General features: G+C 42.8%; 1 protein-coding gene and 1 long non-coding RNA gene across 2 annotated transcripts in view; one reads left to right on the forward strand and one right to left on the reverse strand.

Annotated features, from left to right (window-relative positions):
• Positions 1 to 17,921, reverse strand: part of LOC119557112 — a 37,483-nt gene extending 19,562 nt beyond the window's left edge. The window contains exon 1 of the long non-coding RNA XR_005220040.1: positions 17,288 to 17,921. This is a non-coding gene — a long non-coding RNA (uncharacterized LOC119557112). The remainder of the gene's footprint in view (positions 1 to 17,287) is intronic.
• On the forward strand, positions 3,322 to 4,443 carry LOC119557111. The gene has a single exon (XM_037869692.1). The coding sequence runs from the start codon at positions 3,474 to 3,476 to the stop codon at positions 4,143 to 4,145; it is 672 nt and encodes a 223-aa protein (XP_037725620.1). The 5' UTR covers positions 3,322 to 3,473; the 3' UTR covers positions 4,146 to 4,443.
• Positions 17,922 to 20,956: the final 3,035 nt, after the last annotated feature.

The raw sequence follows: 20,956 nt of genomic DNA on the forward strand, positions 1-20,956 counted from the left end.
GCTAATAGCTGGCAAAGGAAATTTGTTTTTTTTTCGGGGGCGATGAGGTTCGACGCTTCGTCTTTTTCGGCTGACTCAAAACTTGAGCTAAGATAAAAGTCATAAAGTTTGTCTTCTGTACTCAGAACAACTTTCTTCCCCGTGCGCCACTTTCGGCATGATGCCCTCTGAACTCCAGTAGGTACACTGGCAAAAAAGCGGACAATCTAGCAGTTAATAGTAGATACAAGTTTGATTTTATTGTGGTTAAAATGCTATCTACACAACATTAAATAAATTCGAATTTTTAAGGCAAAAGTTAATCAACTAATGGGTGGTAAATATTATAGTTGTTTAATTTGTTTGTATTTTAATTATTTAAAGATGCTTATAATGGCAATGATTATAATGTTTATTTTTAATACATTTACATTTAGACTTAATTAAAATCGATATATTGGGAAATGTTTCATAAAAGAAAATCTCTTTGAGCTATAAAAAAAGAAACCAGCCTTTATTTCTTTTGCGCCATATATTTACCATTGAACTATACCAAAGAATCGAATATTTTGCGGAATATTCAATCTAGCATGATATTCACTATTCGATTCAAACAAAAGACAAACATTTGCCCACCTTTTTGCGGTGGTCATCATTTTATCATTAAGCAATTTCAATTTTCTATTTCCATCGGGAAAATCCTAATGTGGGAGGCAAAGAAAAGCCGACGACAAAGCCAACAACTTTAATTAAATATCCATTTCCGTTGTGGCATCCGTGTGTTTGTTGTTTGCTTGTGTATTAGTCGGTCTTTGATCTGTCAAATGGCAAAGCACGCAAAAACAAAAGTGGAAAAGCCACAGGAAAACTCATTTACTTGACCAGCAAGGAAAATCTAGTTGGGTGGGGGGGGGCTATGTAGAAGTTTAGTTTGGGTAGAAAGAAGAAGGGCGCCGCCGATAACGTATGCATCGCACACTGACAAGATATATGATAGCAAACTTTTGCTTTCTGTCGTTTGCCGCTCGCAGGCAAATGGTAAAAGTTTGATATCCCCCCTATCTATGGTGCCCAAAGCCCCCTTTTCCCCGCCCCTGACTCTCACCATGCGTGGCATTTGAAATGCTAATGGCAGATGAGCTTAAGCCAAGAGCTGGAACTGCTGGAAGTCCAGAGCCAAAGTCTGACTGGAGGCCTCATAATTGAATGTTTTTGGTCACTGCAGCAGGGTGGCCAAACAAACCACCGAACCCAACCCCCAGGGGGCAGAGGTCAGGGGCCCTGCCGACAAGGGACCAAGGCCAAACTTTCGGCTAACTAATTTAAATATCATGAATTTAACATAAATATATATATATACATAAAAATGGCAAGTGCGAGCGGCAGAGAGACAAAAGGTTCCGGGGCCCATATCTCATATCCCATATTTCATATCAGAGCGATCTGGTGACCCCTTTTGTTGCAACATTTTCCTTTCTGCTTGTTTTTCCTTTCTTCTTTTTTTTTGTTTTCTGTTGAACAGCAACAGCAGCCGAAAATAAATGCGAAATGTTGGCCAAAATCTGCATAAGCAAATAGTGCGCGTTCTTGGGGGATGGGGATGGTATGTGTTGGTATGGGATGGTATGGGGTGCTGAGGGACCTCCCCATTCCCCCAAGTCCAAGTCCATTGTACGTGATGCTTCGATGGGGGAAAGCCCAGGGAACCAGAAATCAAAACTTTCAATGGACTGGCAAGTCAATCTCCCTAAAAAGCCAACTGGATGGGGATGCTATTTATATGTCTGCCTTTTAATCAATGCCATCTCCCAGTGCAAAATATTTTCTTACCCAGCATAGAATCAAAATCAAGCCGATCGGCATTCCCAGGACTTTTGTTTACGTCCCTATGTCCAAGAAAAAAAAGAGACATTTAAGGCAAATAAATAATTTTGTCTTCGACTTGGGCTCTTGGTCTTTTCCATGGGTTTCAGTTTCGTAATAAATTTCGAATTGTCTCTGGCGCTGAGTTATCCCCAATCTGTGGACCCACTCTTTGGACCCACTCCCACTTCCGATTAACCCACCAGCTGTCAGTCTGCTTTTTTAATTTTATTTTCGTCGTGCTCTACTTTTAGTCCCAGCTAAGCCGGAAGGGATCAAACGGTTTTCCCTGCCCAGCAACACAAAAAATGAGCCAGAAAGGAAAGAAATAACATTTCGACAGCTGGTGGGGGCTGGGTGGCTTTTCCTTTGGGTCAATGAGCATCAGAGGTTGACTGCATAATTTATGAACATAAATGGGCGTGACAGGGGATTGGGGGGCGGGGTTGGGGGATGGGGGATGGGGCTCTGAGGGTCAACTAATGACCTGGCGCACTGCTAAATGCATGAAAATTGTCTGCGCCAGAGCGAATTACAATTAATTGGAAATATGGCTTAGTCCGGAATTAGCCCGGGGTGGTGGGGACGGTTTTCCGGATTGCCAGCCAGCGTGTTAAGTCTTCGTGAAGGCAATTGGAAAGCGGAAAGAATAATTATGGGGGCGTCGGGTACAAAGATTAGGACTCGCCTTGAAACTGGGGCATCTTCCCTAGCATATTGGAGTTCTCAAGGGCCATAAATATGATTTAGAAAAGATTAACCCAATAAAACCCTATCTAATTGGGCTAACAACATATTTTCTTAATTAAAATAATATTCTGTTACTAAATAATGGTATGTTATAAGTTCGTACTTGAGATAAAAGTAACTAATTTCGCTGAATACGTTTAAAAATAATACTCTGAATATCTAGAATTTCCTTAGCATAATAAAGTTCTAAAATATTATTTAGAAAGCAGTAAGCTCAAAAAAAACCAAACTTAATTATGTTAATAAAATAAGTTGTAAGTGGAATATTAAATGATGTTGATTGAAAAATTCTCTTTAGTTTTTAGCTAGGAATGTGTTTCCATAACATTTAAATAATAATGTTAATATTTTCAATTTCCCCATAAAGGCAAATGGTAAGCCAATTTGCAGTAAGTAGATCGTTCTAAATGTCCATACACTTATATAACTGTTTTAATGATAATCTCTGAAGTTCAGAGTCTGAACTAATTAAAAAAAATAATTTTAAAAATCTTTAAGTAAAGTAATAAAATACTTTGTTTGCCATATTTTGGCTTGCCATTTCTAATAGTGAGAAGATCGTATTAGGTTTCCATTTACTACTACCTTTTCTATTAATATTTTTGAATATGTTTTCTCAAAATAAATACAAAAAATGTTTATAATCGAATCTTCATATTATATTGAGCAGATCACATAGGCCGAGTGAAAGTGCTCGGACCCTCAAGCAATGGAACAGCAGCTTTGGCCAAATCAAAACGAGTCGTTGGAGCTGACACACACACACCCCTTTCGGCCCTTAAAAATACAGTTAAAAATTCCATAGATAAAAATAAGTAGAGAAATTTTGTGAAAAATTCCATTGCATCCCCAAAAAGAGAGACACCAATAGCTACGCCAGAATGACCTCCACATTGGTGCTCCTGATCGCCAGCGTCGTGCACTTCGGGATGCGCGGCAGTTGTCTGCTGGACATCGAGCGATTCCCGGTGATTCCGGGCACCGTCTACGCCGGTCACATCGCCTACTGTGCCATCCTGCACTTCCTCCACGACATGGAGGTCCTGCCGATCCGGTATCGCCGCCGGATGGGCTGGCTGACCGCCTTCCTGGTCGAACTGGTGCTGGGCGTGGCCGTCATGGAGGTGCTGGCCCTGTGGCTCTGGTGCAGCGTGGAGCACATCGTCCACCTGACCCTCCAGTTCGTCCTGCGGCGCTACTTGGGCATGTCCACCGATCTCTACCAGCGCTGGGAGTGGGCCATCATGGGTGGCCTGATGACCACCCTGGCGGCCATGCTCTGGCTGAATGCCTACGAGGCCACGGAGCCCACTGAGGTGCCGATTGCGAAGTCGAGGATTGGCCAGCCCATCATCAAGAGGAAGGAGGAGAAGCAGCAGCAGGAGGAGAAGCAGCAGGAGGAGAAGCAGCAGGATGAGGAGCAGCAGGAGGAGGATCAGGAGGATCAGGAAACGGATCAGCCCACTGAGCAATCGGAGGAGGATCCCGAAGATGTCCACCAGCCCTGCGAGGAGAAGCCCCTGGAGGTCCTGGCCACAACCACCGATTGCTAGCTATAAAGCAGCTAGAAGCCCATCCTCCAATCTCTGAAAGTCCCAACTCATCGCTGGACAAAAGGACTCCACAAAGCGGCCTCAATTAGACGAACGATCATGCCGGACCTCGACCAGGAGCTGGGAACTCCAGAGGACCAGAGGAAAGCGAATGTATTTATTCCAGCCAGATGGACTCGAAAAGCTCTAAAGACCGTGCCCAAAGGATGCTCGGCAAAGGGGGCGTGGTCGTGGGCTATTGGCAGGGTGGGGTTGGTGGCAAAATGATGGACTGCAGTAAAATGTCTATGAAAATTGACTTGGTGTCCTGGCATTGAGAGGCAGTCGGGCGGAAGGAGCTGCCAGCGCCTGGATGCGCGTCAATTGACAAATTGTCGGCTGGCCCCCTCGTATTTCTTCCATTTTCAGTTCCAGTTCCCCCACTACCATCTCCCCATTTTCCATTTTACATTTCCCATTTCTATGCCTCTTGGTGCTGGTCCTGAGAAAGTCATTAGAACTTGTGTCTAATTTCATTTCGTTTCACTTGAACGCCAATTTTGGGTTTTTATACATTCATAATTTTAGCGCAGCGCGATTTTGGCATTGCGTATACGCAATGTGGTTTGGGGAATTATGAATTATTTTTTTTTTGTGGGTTGTATATATGTGCCTAAGCAAACAATGGCAGCAGAGCTTTTGTTTATTTTCTTCCTTCACTGTTGCTTATGTTGCTTATGGGTGGCCCACACACAGATACAGAACAACACAGATACACGCACACAATCAAAGCGTGGCGAATTTTCGGTGCGTGCCTGCTTTTCGGTCCCCCGATGGGCACCCACTTTCCCACCACCCACTACCCCATCCAGATCCTGTGTTGTGTTGTGTATTTATGGAAACATTGCTCCGTAAATATATTAAGGACGACCAACTCGGATGAAAGAAATACGAGGGATGCTGTGGGCGGTGGGGGGGGCGGTTGCTTAATGGGCGGGGTAACCAGAGAAAACCAGGGAAGACCAGGGAAAACCAGGGAAAACCAGAGCCAGCCAGACACTGGAATTGATGATAATACCCACCGTGGCTGCCGAATACACAAATGCCCCGTATCTCGCCGTCCTGAGTTCCGAGATGAAATCGAAAATGGGACAACTGACAGCGAAGATTCGAAAGGGAACAACTGCTGACTGGCCGATTATTGAGTGGCCAAGATGGGCATAACGATTGCCAGGGGTCAGATGCGAAATACAATACTTCAAAGCGGGGCACTCAAGGGTGCGAACTTTGGGCAGACCGATAAACCACGCACCACTATTTGGTATTGTTAAATAAACAATTATGGAAAAAACACTTAACTCAGAAGGACTTTTTTTTGAACCGAATACTACATTTCCTTAAATCGATTAAAGCGTCGAATAGATAAACAACAAATTTATAAAACAGCTTCATAAGCAAGATAGCTAAATTTAATACAATTTTCAATTTTAAATAAGCTTTAAAATTCAATTCAATTGGCATTACTATATGTGAAAAATAAAAGTGCCTAGTGTACATTTGTTTATTTACTTGTTAGAGATAAATAAATAACTTCAAATATGTGTACTTTCCATAATTATAAGCCCTTGCCACGCATGACAGTCAAATGCCAATTAGCATTACCCAAAACTTTAAGTTAAATAATTTTCTCAATAAAAACATCCAGGTCTGAATGGAAATTGTTGAAACTGTGGGTGAAAATAATCCTGGAACGCACTGCGGTGATCATTTGTTATCCAGAGTGCTTTCACTGAAACTTTCGCTCTTTCGCGCGACCTACTGTCTGTCTGTTTGTGGGTTTTGGAGGACCAGGGTGTCCTTCGGTCCACTGGCCGGGCAACCGGCTGATGCCAAGGACAATAACGGAGCGGAGGCTAATTAGCATCGTCAACATGGGCCACCTTAAGGTCCTTTCGCCCATTTCCGACTCGGTGCCCCATCTGGCTGTTTTGCAACATGATGCACGCGTCCCCTGCTGCGCAGAACTAAAATGAGTTGGCCTAATGATTATACAGGCCCCTTAAAACACCCCCCCCCCCCCCCACAACATCCAGGACATCTCAGGACCCCTCCCGACATGCAAAACACCAACAATAAAAATGTCACTTTTGCGTGTTGGGAGCCAGAAGGAAATCATTTTCACCAAATCGCAAAGTGTACACAGGAAACGCAAGGGGAGGTGGGCGGAAAATGTGCTCTTATCATAAATCACAAAACCACTGGCCACACCCCCCCCCCCCCCCCCCTACTTTGAGGCGTCTAATTAATTAATTAACAGCGTCTCATCATCATCGCCGTATTCTTAACTTTGTTGCGTGACAATTTCACCGAGTTTTGCATGAATTATTTGACCGAAAGCGAATTGTCAGCAGAAAAACATGGCCAACAATTAGCGAATGCCACTTGCACTTAGTTCGTTATCGGCACGCACGCTCCATCCCAGAAAAAGCCTCCTCGGAATTAATGCGATGGATGCACGATAGTTGGGCCAGTACCTCCTGACGTTCCAAGTACCCTGGAATATACATATATACTATATATAAGAAATATATCGTGCCTGGTGGCGACAAAGCATCGGCTGTTCCTCCATCCCGACGAACTTGGGACCATTAAGAACACCTCGTCGCTATGTCGACGGAAATTCCACTGGCAACATTTAGCCGCAATTTTCATGTTAATGCCCATTTACCATCGATATCGAGCTGCCAGAATATAGTCGAATAATTATCATAAATTCGGCCAGTTAGAGCAGACAAAAAAGGTTGATATTCTATGTTTTGTATAGACAGCTATAAATGTACGGCCTATAAAAATAATGATAAAAAATCAAGAAAAATAGAAAATATTTCATGGTAAATCGAGTAATATTAAGTGTTAAATAAGAAATACAGCTTACAGTTTCCTATGGATTACATGCACAGAGCTTAAGGCCTTTTATCACATACTTCATTTTTTAACTTCCTAACTGGACTTATTTTAAAAAGTCATGGTAGCCTCAGAGTATGAAGGGTCTACAACATACCATTATTTTATGAAATTATATATTAAATCCTGTCTAGGTTGCCTTGACCTTTTAAAATAAATTCATCCAGTTAGGCCTAGTATTCAACCTAACAAAAAGTCGTCCAAAAACCAAAATGTTCATATAGTAAAAAATCAAGCAATTAAATCATGAAGCCTTAAGATCGAAAAATTATACCTTAATTCCAAAATACACGATGTTGGGGCGATGCGGCTTGATCGTTGGAAATAGTTGAAGCCCCAAGACTGAATGGTACCCAAAAAACACGGGAGTACTTTTGGGGTTTTTTCGCGACGAGCGTAGGTGTTTATTAGTACACTTTGAAACATGAACTGCCTAAGCCTAACTTAACTTAAGCGCTCCAGAGCAGAGCGGAGACTTAGGGGAGAGATGGAGAGGGAGAGCGGACGGCAGTGCGAGCGCGCGAGATGTAGACATCTGGATAAAACTGCCGCTCGACACTGCCTCCTGAAATTAAACGCCCTTTTGACGTGAACATTCTCCCCCCCCTTGCGAGGACACCCGTAGCAAGAACCTCAGGATAGTAGGCTCAGGAACACGTTGGAAGTGTAGATCGGTCGTCCGTATGTAGGAGAGTGTGGTGGTCCTTTCCACACTTGTGGCAGTGATGACCACTACGGCAGGAGTCCTTGGTATGATTGTGAGCCAAGCAATTGGAGCAGTACTTCTGGATAAGTACTTCCTGGAGCCGATTCTGGGGGCTTAGCCGTAGAAAGTGGTGGCACTTCCGTAGAGGATGGATCTCTTGGCAGACTCGGCATTGGTAGGATTTAATACCTCGAGTACGTCTGCCATCCAAGGATGGGTATGGAACCCAATACTCGGATGGAGTATTCTTAGGAGGGACTTTTTGTACGGAAACTTGCGCTGAATAGGACGAAATGATGTGTGGAACTGAGGCGGTTACTGGCCTTGGAGGGTCGGATGGAATCGTCGGAGTAGTAGGGCCGCTGTTTCGATGCAGCAATGTGTGATGCCGATCTTGGCAAGTGAGACAGTTGTGAGCGCTTGTGCAATCCCGGAATTGATGGCTACTTGCAAAGCAATTGGAGCACAACTGCTTCCTTTGAATATAGGCTAGGCGATCGTCTACCGTCATCTGTAGGAAGCGTGGACATATACGCACGGGGTGGTTCTTCTTGGAACACAGATCGCAGCCCTTGGGTATCGGAACTAACCTTGTGTTGAAGGAATTTATTTTTGGATATTCTGCCACTCGATTTGTGTCTTTGGACTGGACGTGGTGGAAATTGGCAGATCGGAAGCTATCGACGGCCTCAAGAGTTCGATGGCGCTCTGTCAAATATGAATCAAGCTCAAGCCACGTAGGAATTTCGGCTTTATTTTGGATGGATTGCTCCCATAATGAGAGAGTGAGCTTTGGTAGTTTTGTCGAGCACATATAAACCAGGATAGAGTCCCAATTCTCAATATTAACACCGGAAAATTTTAAGGAAGTTAAGCAACCTTGAAAAGTGCGTTGAAGTTCCTTTAAGGCTGCTCCCGACTCCTGTGCTATGGATTGCACATTGAAAAGTGTTTTCAGGTGACTGTTTACCTGCAATCGCTTATTTTCGAAACGCTCAGTTAGGTTATTCCAGGCTGAGCGAAAGCCATCATTGGTGAGTGGGGATCTTGAAACTATGGAATAAGCTTCGCCACTTGTTTTTGAATTTAAGTGGAATAATTTTTCAACGGGCGTTAGACTCGGATTGTCTATGTATATTGCCGTGAAAAGGTCCCGGAAAGTCGGCCAGCGAAGATAGTCGCCAGAGAAAACCTCTGTGTCGATAGGAGGGAGCCGACAGCCATAAGACGTGGAATTTCGGGACGGAGTTACTGGAGCTTGAGGTATTTGGGAGGAGCTTTTTGGATTTGTTTCATCAACTGCGCGGCAAATATTTCGTAAGTGGAGTACGTTTGGTAATACGTGGACTTTAGTATGGATTTTGTGTCTGCGGCGCTCTCGCCTGCAGATATAATGCTGTCGGAGCATATGTCGTATGCTGCCTTTACCGTTTGCCACAAGGAATTGAGGTGATCGCGACGGATGTTACAGGCGGATAACGTTGGTGTAGGAGCACCTGGAGCGTTCACAGTGGCCTCAAAGTGGATCAGACAGTCAGCTGTGGCCATAAATCGGGTTAAAGCGGATTTTACTGATGTTGCCATGACGTTAAATAATTTAGAATTTTAATTCAGATGTAAGGAAACGGATTGGAATCAAATTGGAATTTAGGAACCAATTAAGATTGTAAATAGATAGAATAAAAAAAAATGAACGTAAGCCCATTTCCAGTCGATTATCTCGTAAATTATAAAGGATGCATTGTTTGTCACGTTTATTCCAATATTCCTAGAATTAATGCCAATCGACTAAAAAAATATAATATTTATTGTCTCGATAAATATATATATTGTAATACACTTTTTAAAAGCCCAAGCCGTTTGCTCTTAAAGTGAAAATATTATGCCCTTGTTACCTACTTTTTATATGTACCATACTGACATTACTTCCTTATATTTATTCAGTATATTTTATTCGCTTCAATTTTTTGCCAATTTAATATTTAATTATTTGCTGAAAGCCTTGTTTAAAATGTGTTTTTGTGACGTTTTTTTTCTCCGCCACGACTTGCACTCTCCCTTTAATATAAATAACAACAGAAAACCTTAATCCAAAAAAAAGTCCCAAAAAACTGCATTTAAACAAATTTGAATGCTCGTTTGTCCGTGGTTTTTTTCGCTTTTCGTTTTTTGTTTTCCTGTTATTACCAACGAAGCCCAAACATTTTGGCAAGTTTTTAACATATTTCGTGTTGTGTGCTGCTGTGTTGATGTTACTGTTGAAGTTGCCCATTGTTTGGCAGCTTTATGAAAATTTGAAGTACATCAAATTTTTATGATTTTCAACAAGTGTCTGTGTGTGTGTGTGTGTGCCCTTAAAACGGGGCTGTCTGTGTGGTTGGGTGGCTAGAATTGTGAATTTGATTGCGAGTCTGCCGCAAACACAGATACAGCCGCACACACACACAGACAGACTTTATTGCTGCCGTTAATCCGCAAAAATTTGTAACATTTTCCAATTTGGTAATCGTCAGAATGTTTCAAAATGAGGGAAAATAATGTGAATTATGGCGGGTAGGGGGCTATTTCGACGGTGTTATGCAGAATTGTAATTCTAATTCGGTTTTTCGGGGAGCCCTAATTGACGCTGAGCGCACTCGGTGTTTACCTGTCCCAATTATAAATTTATGGAGCGGCTTTAGTTGCAGTTTTAATGCGATTCCGGAATAACAGCTTAGTGCTTTGCCCCTCTCGCAGATTCCAACCATTCAAAAAGTGAGTAAAAAAAACACTGGCCAATTTTGGACTGGCCCAGAGGAAAATAGAAAAGTGGATTGTAGAACGTCGGTTGTCACCCTTCTCGTGTGTACATAGGCTCCATTTTCACCAGTGGTCAGGGACGTTGTCTAGACTCTCGAGGGAATGCAGGATGTGAAAGTAGGATGAGTGTGGGATGTGAAAGTAGGATGTGGACGTGGTCCTGGCTGACTTGTCAGCCGGCACTCAAACGGTGTGACATTGATTTTCATTCGAACGACTCCGGCTCACAATTTCGGCCATCTCGCCTTTTTCCCCCTCATCGAATTTCCCGGAGACCGAGTTACTGAGACCAGCTGCTACCTAATTGGAAATTTCACATTGCTCCTTTGGCGCAAAAACTGCGGCAGGATGTCGCCATTGGCTTTTCCATGTTTTGGGACCCTTGCCTCGAAGTCAAGAAGATGATGGCATTATGAAGAGGGGGTGTGGAAAAGCCAGTCAAATCAAACGAAAGTTGCCATAAATGCTTTTAAATCGTTATCTATTAATGTTATCGTCTTCTCAGTTATCTCTCCTTGTTGTGATTTTAACGATCTACTTTAAAAAGTAAAATAAATTAAGCAAGTAGTAGAAAAGATCATATGCCACTGGCTTAAGTTGCGACTAAATGGCTAGACTTAACACATATGTTTTGATTCAATAAATATACTTATAAAATGTTTGGCTGTGCATTGTTTGGATTGCAATGATTTTTATTGAGAAAGTTAGTAGAAAGATTAAGTTCTAGTGTCATTAGGCTATATTTATCGATAAGCAGCATTCTTTTTCCTCATCAGTAATTAGTTTATCAATCAAAATTATTGTTTCAAAGACAGACGAACCTAAAAACAATTGTTTATTTAATGTTTTTAGCAAACATCGGAAGCTGCAGTGAAGTTAGCTCAAAGATACCTTCACATACAAGACAATCCATCCCATTTGCCTCCATTTCTCAGCATGGAAATGCAGCTGCGCGACTTCTCAGTGCAGAGTACCTTTGAACCGGATAACATTCTTACCGGGAATTGAGTGTTTTCTTAGTGGCGCTATCCCCCCGGAATCTGGGCTGCACCTGTTGATCACCTGCAGCTGGTTTGGCCTTGGGCAACAGGTGACTCTTTCGCTGGCAAAGCAGCTCGGGGGCCATCGATATGCCCGTGGGATATGACAGAATAGGAAAGTTTTTCAATTTGAATTCAATTTAAAGTTCTCGGATATGCTAGCCCCCCCTGTCAACCCCCTCCCAACCGATTGCCATCGCTGTTTTCCCCACGCGCTTTCCCGATTTTCCACTTTCCCTTCTCAGACTTGTGTACTTCCGCAAATGCTGAGCTTTCATATTTATTTGACTCTGTTGAAATGCAAATAAATGCAAACATTTACTCAGGAAAAGCTAAGTGTGTGTGCGTGAGTCACATAGCCACACCCACACACACACATAATGATAATTATGCAAATGTAATGGCATAATGTCGGCATGATTCCTTTTAGCGAGTGTCTCCTGCTCCGCAGTGCCTTTATGTAACGCAAACAAAAAGAAGATGGACGCCTTGAGGTTTCCTGATACCTGCTGGGAAATGGCTGGGAAAAGGCTACAAAGTGGCGGAAACGGAAAAGAGGGAAAGTGGCAAGAAGCAGGCAACGCAAATCGTCAAAGAAAGTTACATTTTTCATTTTCGCCTGAACTCTAATTAAGAGATTTTGAGAAATAAACAACAGATAGTGCTATTTCTATGAAAAGAAGTCTAAGTAGGAAAAATAATCTAGAATCTCTTTGACTTTTCCAGAGGACGCCTTAATAAAACTTTTGACAAACTCAATGCAGAATACAAAATATATCTTTGATATGATCGTTGGGTTATCAACATTTGTAGTTGAATATTTCATCTAAAACCATGAACTAAATATTATGTCTGCTTTAATTTTATTGTAACCACACAAGCTGTATTAAATTTAAAAAAGAAAAAAATCCGCCAAGGTGAGGAAAATATTGCTCAACACTTACCAAATTTCAACGAAAAAAGGAAAATATGGTTGAGCGTTTGCTAAATTCTATATTTCCTTTTCTCATCCTCCGGAAGCGACTCCATTGGATGTCTTGCAAAACCAACAAACTGGGAAATGCCTGAAAATGAGCCACAGTCAAGCCAGATCGAGGCGTCACTTATGTAAAGCGGTTGGAAAAACTCTCCAAAGTGGAGGGACCTTTTAAGCGAAGAAAACTGGGTTATCCACTAAAGTGCAGCCATCTGAATCGCCAGTGTGTTTGTGTGTATCTATGTGGGAAAAGAAAGTAAAGTGCAGAAAAGTGTTTGTGCATCCCCGACTTCAACCTCTGTCACGTCGTTTTTAGATGTATTTTAAAAGATTTAGCTGCACATCTCCATCCCCCCCGGGGCTGCCGAATAGTGGACACACTCAGGGGTTGCTCTTGGTCCATGGGTGGCTGAGGGGGGGGGGCACTAAGGCAGTCAACCGAGTGACAAACCCCAAGGGGGGTTCCCCCGGGGGGGGTGGGTTCTGCAACCGCAGATAAACTGCAGGCAAGGTGGTGAAAGTGTGAAAGTGAAGCAAATGTGAAACAATTCCGCTAATTGCAAAAAATGTGGTGGCATCCAGGGGGTTGGGGGGCTGGGGTGTTGGGGGGATGGGTTTTCCTGGGCGTTGCAGCTTGGTCATTAAAAGGCGTTGCATTGCACACAAAAGTATGCAGCACTCTCGGACCGCCAAACAGCCAGTTTGCCATGCGTGCGGAAAGCTGGCTAAACTTAAACTCAATTTCGCAGCAGTCTCGAGTTGAGTTTCCTCCTTGCCGCTCTGATTTTCGCTCTGATTTTTCCCAGCGCTTTAATAAATTTAATTAGGTTTGTTTTTCTTTTTTTCTTCTCCACCGAGGGACTGTACGATGTTGGGTCACTCGAAGAAGACCTTCGAGTGTTGCATTTTACGCACGATTTTAATTAAATGCCGCGCGTATGCTCCGCTTTTATTACTCGGTTGTGCGGATAGATAGATAGATAGATGGATACATAGATGGATAGATAGATGTAGAGATAGATGGGGGTTTTCGGGGGTCAGGGGCTGCCACGAAGGGGGGTCAGAGTGTAGAAGACTCGGGAATTGATGCTTTGTTTATTGGTTCCTGCTGACCAACGACTGGGCGTGGCAGCTGAAAGGGCCAACTGAATTGTCACTGACCATTCGATTGGGTTTGCATTGTGACAGCGCTTTCTCTTTGTCCTCCTTTCGGGGGAAAACCAATTAAGAAACATCAGTAACAGTCCAGCTTTATGTGAATAAATCGACCTTTACATTTATCTTATTTTTACATCGCTTATTCAGCGATCAAGCATTTAATGAATAAATTTTTAAAAAATTAATCAAAGTATTGATAATTTGATTGTTATTGCCAGCCAGTCTTTAACCCGTTTCATCGACTAGGTAATTTATAGAATTTTTTAGTGTTTCGAATAAGATAACTATATTTTATTCATGCGCTATTTGACCTAGAAACAAATAAAAATTCTTTGTGTGATGGAAACACAATAAATTTAGTAATATTATTATATTGATTTATATACGAGGGCCTGTCACGTTTAACAAATAAACAATTTCCAAATCTATTGAGCTTGTAGCAAATAATACGACTTTTTCGACTTTGGGATTCTTAAGAACTTACACAAATACACAAGTGCAAAATCCACAAAACAAAGTCGATTGAGAATAAAGCATTCAGTTTCCAAAGACGTTTTTATGTTTAGTACCTACTATTGGTTTACGATGAAGACGAATAAGAGGGTCTTGGCTTGCAATATCTTGGATATCATCCATTAAAATAATATTTTCAAATAAAAATGTATTTTGCATCAATCATTTCCTTATTTTGTTTTAGAAATGCCTGTTGATTGATGATTTTCACTGAGCAGTAAATAATCGCTTGCATACTTTGTATATATTCCTAAATTAAATTCATTTCCCGTGAAATCCCGTCGGAAGCGTGAAGTACTGGGACTGTTCTTCATTCTTATTATTCCGCTAAACTAAAATATGATTTTAATCTAAAAATCTCCTCCCGTTCTTAGGCTTAAGCCTACTTTTAGTTTAACATGTTCCTTAATGTGGTTTATATGTTGTGTCTAATTTTAGTGACATCAAAAATGAAATAATTTTGATATTCCAAAAGGCGGGAGCAGATGAGAGATTAATTTGTGTGAAAAAGTGCCGAATAGAGTGATGGCCAATTCCAGTGGCTATTTTCCCTGCTGTGCATACTCGCTTTCCCGATTTGAGCCAAATCTGCGCCAAAGGGATGGGAAAATGGATGGGAAATGCGGTGGTAAACTGGCGCTTCCTGATCCGCAGGACACGCCCTCCGACGAAAAGGACCCACTGCTGGTTTATTAAGCTGGAGTCGGGTGACAATTCCAGATACTTTATGCAGTGCAAAAACCCAACTGCGTTGCGGGGGGCAGTCAAATGAAGTTAGTGAGCACTAGAAATGGGGGGAAATTGGGGAAAATGGGAAACGGGAGCCACTGTGCATTGGCCTGTGCGCCGACTAACAAGGATAATTGCGAAAGGAAGTAACAATAAACCCAATGATATCGATGCCCAGTTACACACATTTGTAGAGGGGCTGGGAAATGGGGGGGGCGGAGACTCGGGACCCGGGGAAAACAAAGGAAAAGCAGGGCACGAAGAGGAAGCAGGGGCCGTGTCCTGCGGAACGTTTGCGCCAGCGAGCAATCAGCGTAAAGTGCGCTCCGCTTTGTATCTGAAACGATAAAAGGGAAAAAAGAAGGTGGCAGCAGCGGAAAAAGCGAACAAAACCGAGCAGAAAGATGGGTTACGTGGGGTGGAAAAGCAGGCGGCAAACAGGAAGAGCAGCTGAGGCTGCCAGGACCAAAAGGAGCAGAGGAGCAGTGAAGCTGGCAAACAGCAGTGAGGAGAAAAAATAATAAAATATCGTTTATTGAGGGCACTCCAACGGCGAATGTGATTGTTGTCCACCGACCATGCCCATGTCCACTCCCATCCCACGGAATTTCCCACTCATCCCAACACCAGCCCCCTGCATTTTTTCCCAGGCTGTGGCCGAGATCAAAGCCCAAGACGACGAACTTCACTTGGCTTCGCCAGCCAAGCGCGGCGAAAGGCATTCCACGGGCCAGCGAGGCATTGAGAACTGCAACTTTGATTGAATTTTATGAGAATTCCAGCACAAGATCATAAATACTCGCTTTTACGCGGCCATTTTGCGCTTTCATTGTTCATTTGCCAATAACAACCGACGAAATATTCCATTAAATTGATAATTATTAAACGCTTATGCGAATGGCAGTCCTTTAAACCCGAATAAATCTGCTCCTATGATTTCGAATTAAGCTAAATTATATATATTTTAAGTCTGCGTTAAAAATTGCTATTTTAGCTAATTACAAAAGAAGTTAATTAAGTAACCACAAGGGTGAAATTAATTAATACTTTTATTAACATTAATTATACTTTAAAGAACAAAATATCAAATTTTAAAGGACCAATTTCATTTCTGTTTAAAATTTAACTCTTTCCGAAAAAAGTTTAAGTTCCTTGCAAGCAAAAATCAATTATTTAAAAGACAGTTACCGTTCCATAATATTAATGATAATTATCAAATTTAATTTTAGTTGTATTTTAAGGGACCATTTAGTTTATGTGAAAATGTTAGCTATTTGCGAAGAAGTTTAAGTCCTTTGCAAGCAAAAATTATTTATTTTAAATGCGAATACTGCAAGGCTAAGATTCTACACACTTGTGTAATATTAAAAACACATTTTAGAGAACATCGTATTCTATTTTTAGGGACCACCCTTTTTCGGACCTCCTAATTTCCGTTTAAATTACTTTTAAATTAAACTAAAATTGTGGGCATTTAGAACCGTAAATCCAATTTTTGATGGCACCGCAATGGCAAAGTAACCGATACAAACGAGCATATTGCGAAAATATAACAAAAAACCAGCCATTCTCGGGACGTGACCGAGTGCAGCGTAATTTATTTTGTGGCCACGGGCAATGCCAACAGTGCGTATGCGTACTTTTAATTCCAGTCGCTCATACGCAGCGTGGTGCAAATCAACAGGATGCCAAAACTAGGTGCGGAAGCCAGGGGGGGGAGGGGGACTATGTGTGTATGCCAGTGAAATTTGTTGGATGCTGCTGCCTTGCCCCAAATGTTTTTTCCCCAACTCCGCATAAGCACCACCCATCGACATCCTACATCCTACATCATACATCCTATGTCCTATATCCCATATCCCATATCCTATGTCCTACGGCCAGGCGAACACTTAGCCACGGACATCCCGTATCGCTGTGTCCTTGTGCCGACGCTTTCATGCACATTTATCGTGATTAGCTATTAATTGATAATAATTAACTTAAGCACAGGCCACAGATGGCTGTGTGTTTGTGCGACTGTGTGCCTTTCGGATGTGAAACCAGAAATCTGAAATTGACGTCTCTCCTGTTGATTTGCGATCCGAAGTTACGGACTTTGAGCACTCCCGTTTGATGGTTAGTCGGATGTGTGCCCGACATTCGCAGAATTGGAATCTGAATCCCGGGAGGAAATCCTCATCAAAGAAACTAATGTTCGTGTATATTCCCGCCACCATTTCAGTATTTGATTAAGCAAAGAATTACTGCGGAAAACTAATTATGAATGTGTACTTACAATGCTCGCTTTGGTATTTTACTTAAATTCAGTCGAAATTCACACGGTTTCGGGTTCCAACTTGCCCTCATAACGGATTCGATTCTTTCGATTGTATTCTTTGGATTGCACCAAATGTTTTGTACACATAAACACTAACTATTTTTGGTTTTTTCTTTCAAAACGTTAAAAAAAATGTACAAAAAAACTAAAAAAAAATGTTTATCGCCGACGGATACTTGTTAAATTGTAATATAACTTTAATATAGATGATTTTTAGATGGTAAATATTCTTGCAACCTTAGTTGTGCAGCTTGTTGATTGAGTTGGTTAAAGTTCATGAGGGATGGCAACTGAGGACGAAGCGCGAACACAAAAACACTGATTTGCAACAAAAAGTCTTATGCTGAAATGTTTCCAATCCTCTGATACGAAACTCCCCTACTACTTCACACACACACTGTTCGGTTTTCGGTTTCTGTTTCTGATTCAGTTTCAATTTTCGGTTCAGTTGTCCTATACACTTTCACTTTCACTGTGCGGTCAGAGTTTTGGGATGATACGATGCGACTGAAGTGCTGATTGGTGTGGAACTGAGTTGAGTTGATGGCTTTAGCTGCTGCGAGATCCGTGCGGCACGTGCGAACACGTTGAGATTTCATAACCAACTGTCGAGTCAGCGCCGCCGAAGGACCTCACCGAACCGAAAGCCGTACCATCCGATTCGGAACCCCAAACCCGAAGTCCAGGGACGAAGCCGAGGAGCCGAATGGGGATTCTTTCGCGTTCAAAAGGGCTTTCGAAGTTGGCTCTTCGGAGACACCGTTAATGGGGCGCTTCTGTCAGACTTTTGGGCGCCCGCTTTGGGTGCCACTTGCCCAGCTTCCCAAAAACAGGACTCTCTTAAGCGCTCTCTTTCGGCCCCAGCAGCGAGTGGTGAAAGCAGGACGAACCGGGCTAAATTCCACATGAAACGAGCGTTAAGGCGCCCTTGTTGCTCAAGTGTTGCACATTATGAAGCCGAAGCCAGGCATAAAACTTTCACCATTAGCCGCGTTAATGTGACGCGCGCCAAATTCGTCAGCTGGCCATTGGTGCACATGGATGTGGTTTTCGGGGAGTAAGAGGTGGTGGGGGGTGGGGGGTGGCTTAGTGAAAGTTTTATCGGCACTTTCGGCCACATCGGTATGTAAGTGGTTGTTGGCCAGAGATGGTCTCGAAATAAAAGCCCAGTAGCCGCCTTATCGCGTTGCCTTTATAAACCCCACTCGATGATCTCGAGGATCTGTAAGTGCTGGCCCCTAACTGCGATCAATATATATGGGATACGTAGGGTACTGCCCACTCTGGAGAAATCGCAACACATGCTGTGTTTTAAGACCCTTCTCCTGCCCCCATCTCCTCGGCATCCTGGCACTATGACATATTGTATCCACACGCGTACGTGTTTGGGTTGCCAACTAAAGGAAAGTTCTGCCTCTCGGCGGTTGAGTTCCTTCGCTCGGACTTGTTTACGTCTCCCCGCTTCAAGAATTGCACACATAAATCCCATAAATGACAAACTTATTAGTGGCCTGATAGGAGCCGAGAAATGCCATTCCAGCACAGGAAACGAGCCGCATTATGACGGGGACTAGAAATTAGTGACAGTTGCACAAATTACAAATCCGAATTCAGAGCCCCGAATCAAGCACATGTATCAAATCAATAAATTAAGTCACCTAAAATATGGGAATAACAAAAGGGAAGGGGGATATGAAAAGGTACTGGTTGGGTTGGGTGGATTTTTGGGATTAATTTGGCTTTGCCTGCCTCGCCACCAGTGGCATTCCGCTGGGAATGCAAAGTTTCAATTGCCAAACACGGCGACCTTGGGCGCACATTTGACCCACAGTGTTCCGATTTCGGAACCAGGAACCCGGAACCCAAAACCCGAACCCCACCAAAAATAGGGAGGAGTATTACAGAAGTGCCGAACCAACAAACACCAGAGCTATTCAAACTCGAAAAACCGGCTGCGGGAAAAGTTTGTTACATTTGTCACATGGAGCTTCGAGTTTTGAGTTGTGAGTTGTGAGTTTCGAGTGCAACATGCACTCCCAGCCCCCAAAAGTAAATATTACCAACCATTTCCCTTTCATGAGTCATGTTTGAAATCCAATCATTTTGCGTTTATTACAATCTTTACTAGAACCTTATTGAGAACCAAAAGGCCTTATTAATCTTGAGTTTTAAGTTTCAAGTGCCCCAAAAGTTAATATTACCAACCAACATCCTTTCGTATAAATATGATTTTGAAAAATTCAATTTTATTGCATACCGTATACCGTATAATCCCAACAAAAATCTTAGGCAAAGGTTCATGGCCCGGCAAAAAAGTGACCCTTATGTTTTATCCCTTGGAATCAAAGGACATGTCGAAAGGTGTTCACATTTTCCATCCCGGGCGTGTGTGTGTTTGTCCTAGGACCCTGTTTTTTGCGTGTGCCAGACAGGGAATGAATGAGGGAGGCAGGGAAAGGGGACCAAAACTTTTTCAGCAACTACAATAATTTAGTATAGTTCACCAAAAAGTTCCACCTGTGCGCATACCACCACCCACATCCACATCCACATCCACATCCACTTCCACTTCCACTTCCCCATCCACTTCCACTTCCACTTCCACATCCACTTCCACTTCCACATCCGCATCCGCATCTGTGTCGGAAGGCCATCCATGTGTGCGTCTAAAGTTTATTGGTAAAATTTTATTGCAGATTTTTGCGCTACCTGGTCGAGCTGCCACGCCCACTCCTCTCACTCCCAGTTTAACGCCCCCAGGACCCTGGCACAACCACACACACATTCACATACACCTCTCGCCATCGGCTTGCCGTCGTCTTGTGAAAATATTTGGGAAAACTTTTGCAATTTATCTGTTTTATAGCCAGCGACCAGCACTCACACACGAAAAATCCAAAAAACGAAACGAGGGCCCGAAGAGCAAGGTTGCGGGCATGAAAGGAAAGTCTGTTCAGGTATCTGCTCCTGTCGCTTCCAGGCTTAGTGTATGGGCTACTCTGCCCCCCCCCCCCTGACCCTTGACCTGCAAAAAAAAGTTCCCCCAAAAGGCGGACCATGGAGAGCAACGAACAAGTAAGAAAAAAATAAACGCCAAAAACCAAAAAAAAAAAAATAATAAAAAAAAGCAATTGCAAATGAATCGAGTTAAAGTAATTTAACAGTAGATTGTCCCCGTCCACTCGGGAAGCCCCCAGGTCCCCGACTTGGACGTGGACATGGACATGGAGTCCAACAGATGGCCGAGTGCTGATAAGATGGCGATGGAGCCGGGCTCGTAATATATCATTTTCGAGTGGGTCAGCACTTGGGAGCCAGCTACTAATTGGTTTCCAACTAGCGGAGTGCGAACGGAGAGGTGAGGGGGTGTTGGAGGAGTCAACCTATCCCTACTTGAACTGCAGCATATCCTTTTCGAATCTCCGAAACTCTTTTAAGGACTTTAAGCTCTTGGGAAAAAAGTGGCAAAGAGGGAATGGTGATAGTTATTGTTATTGTGGAAAAGGAAACCCTTACCAAACACTTTCTAAATTATTATTTCTTGGATCTTCTAAATATTTTTTTTATAAATATGATAGTTGTAATGGGATAAATATTTTAAAAGGCATCTTATAACTGCTAAAAAAT

Source organism: Drosophila subpulchrella, chromosome X (assembly GCF_014743375.2).
Source record: "Drosophila subpulchrella strain 33 F10 #4 breed RU33 chromosome X, RU_Dsub_v1.1 Primary Assembly, whole genome shotgun sequence".
Lineage (NCBI taxonomy): Eukaryota > Metazoa > Arthropoda > Insecta > Diptera > Drosophilidae > Drosophila > Drosophila subpulchrella.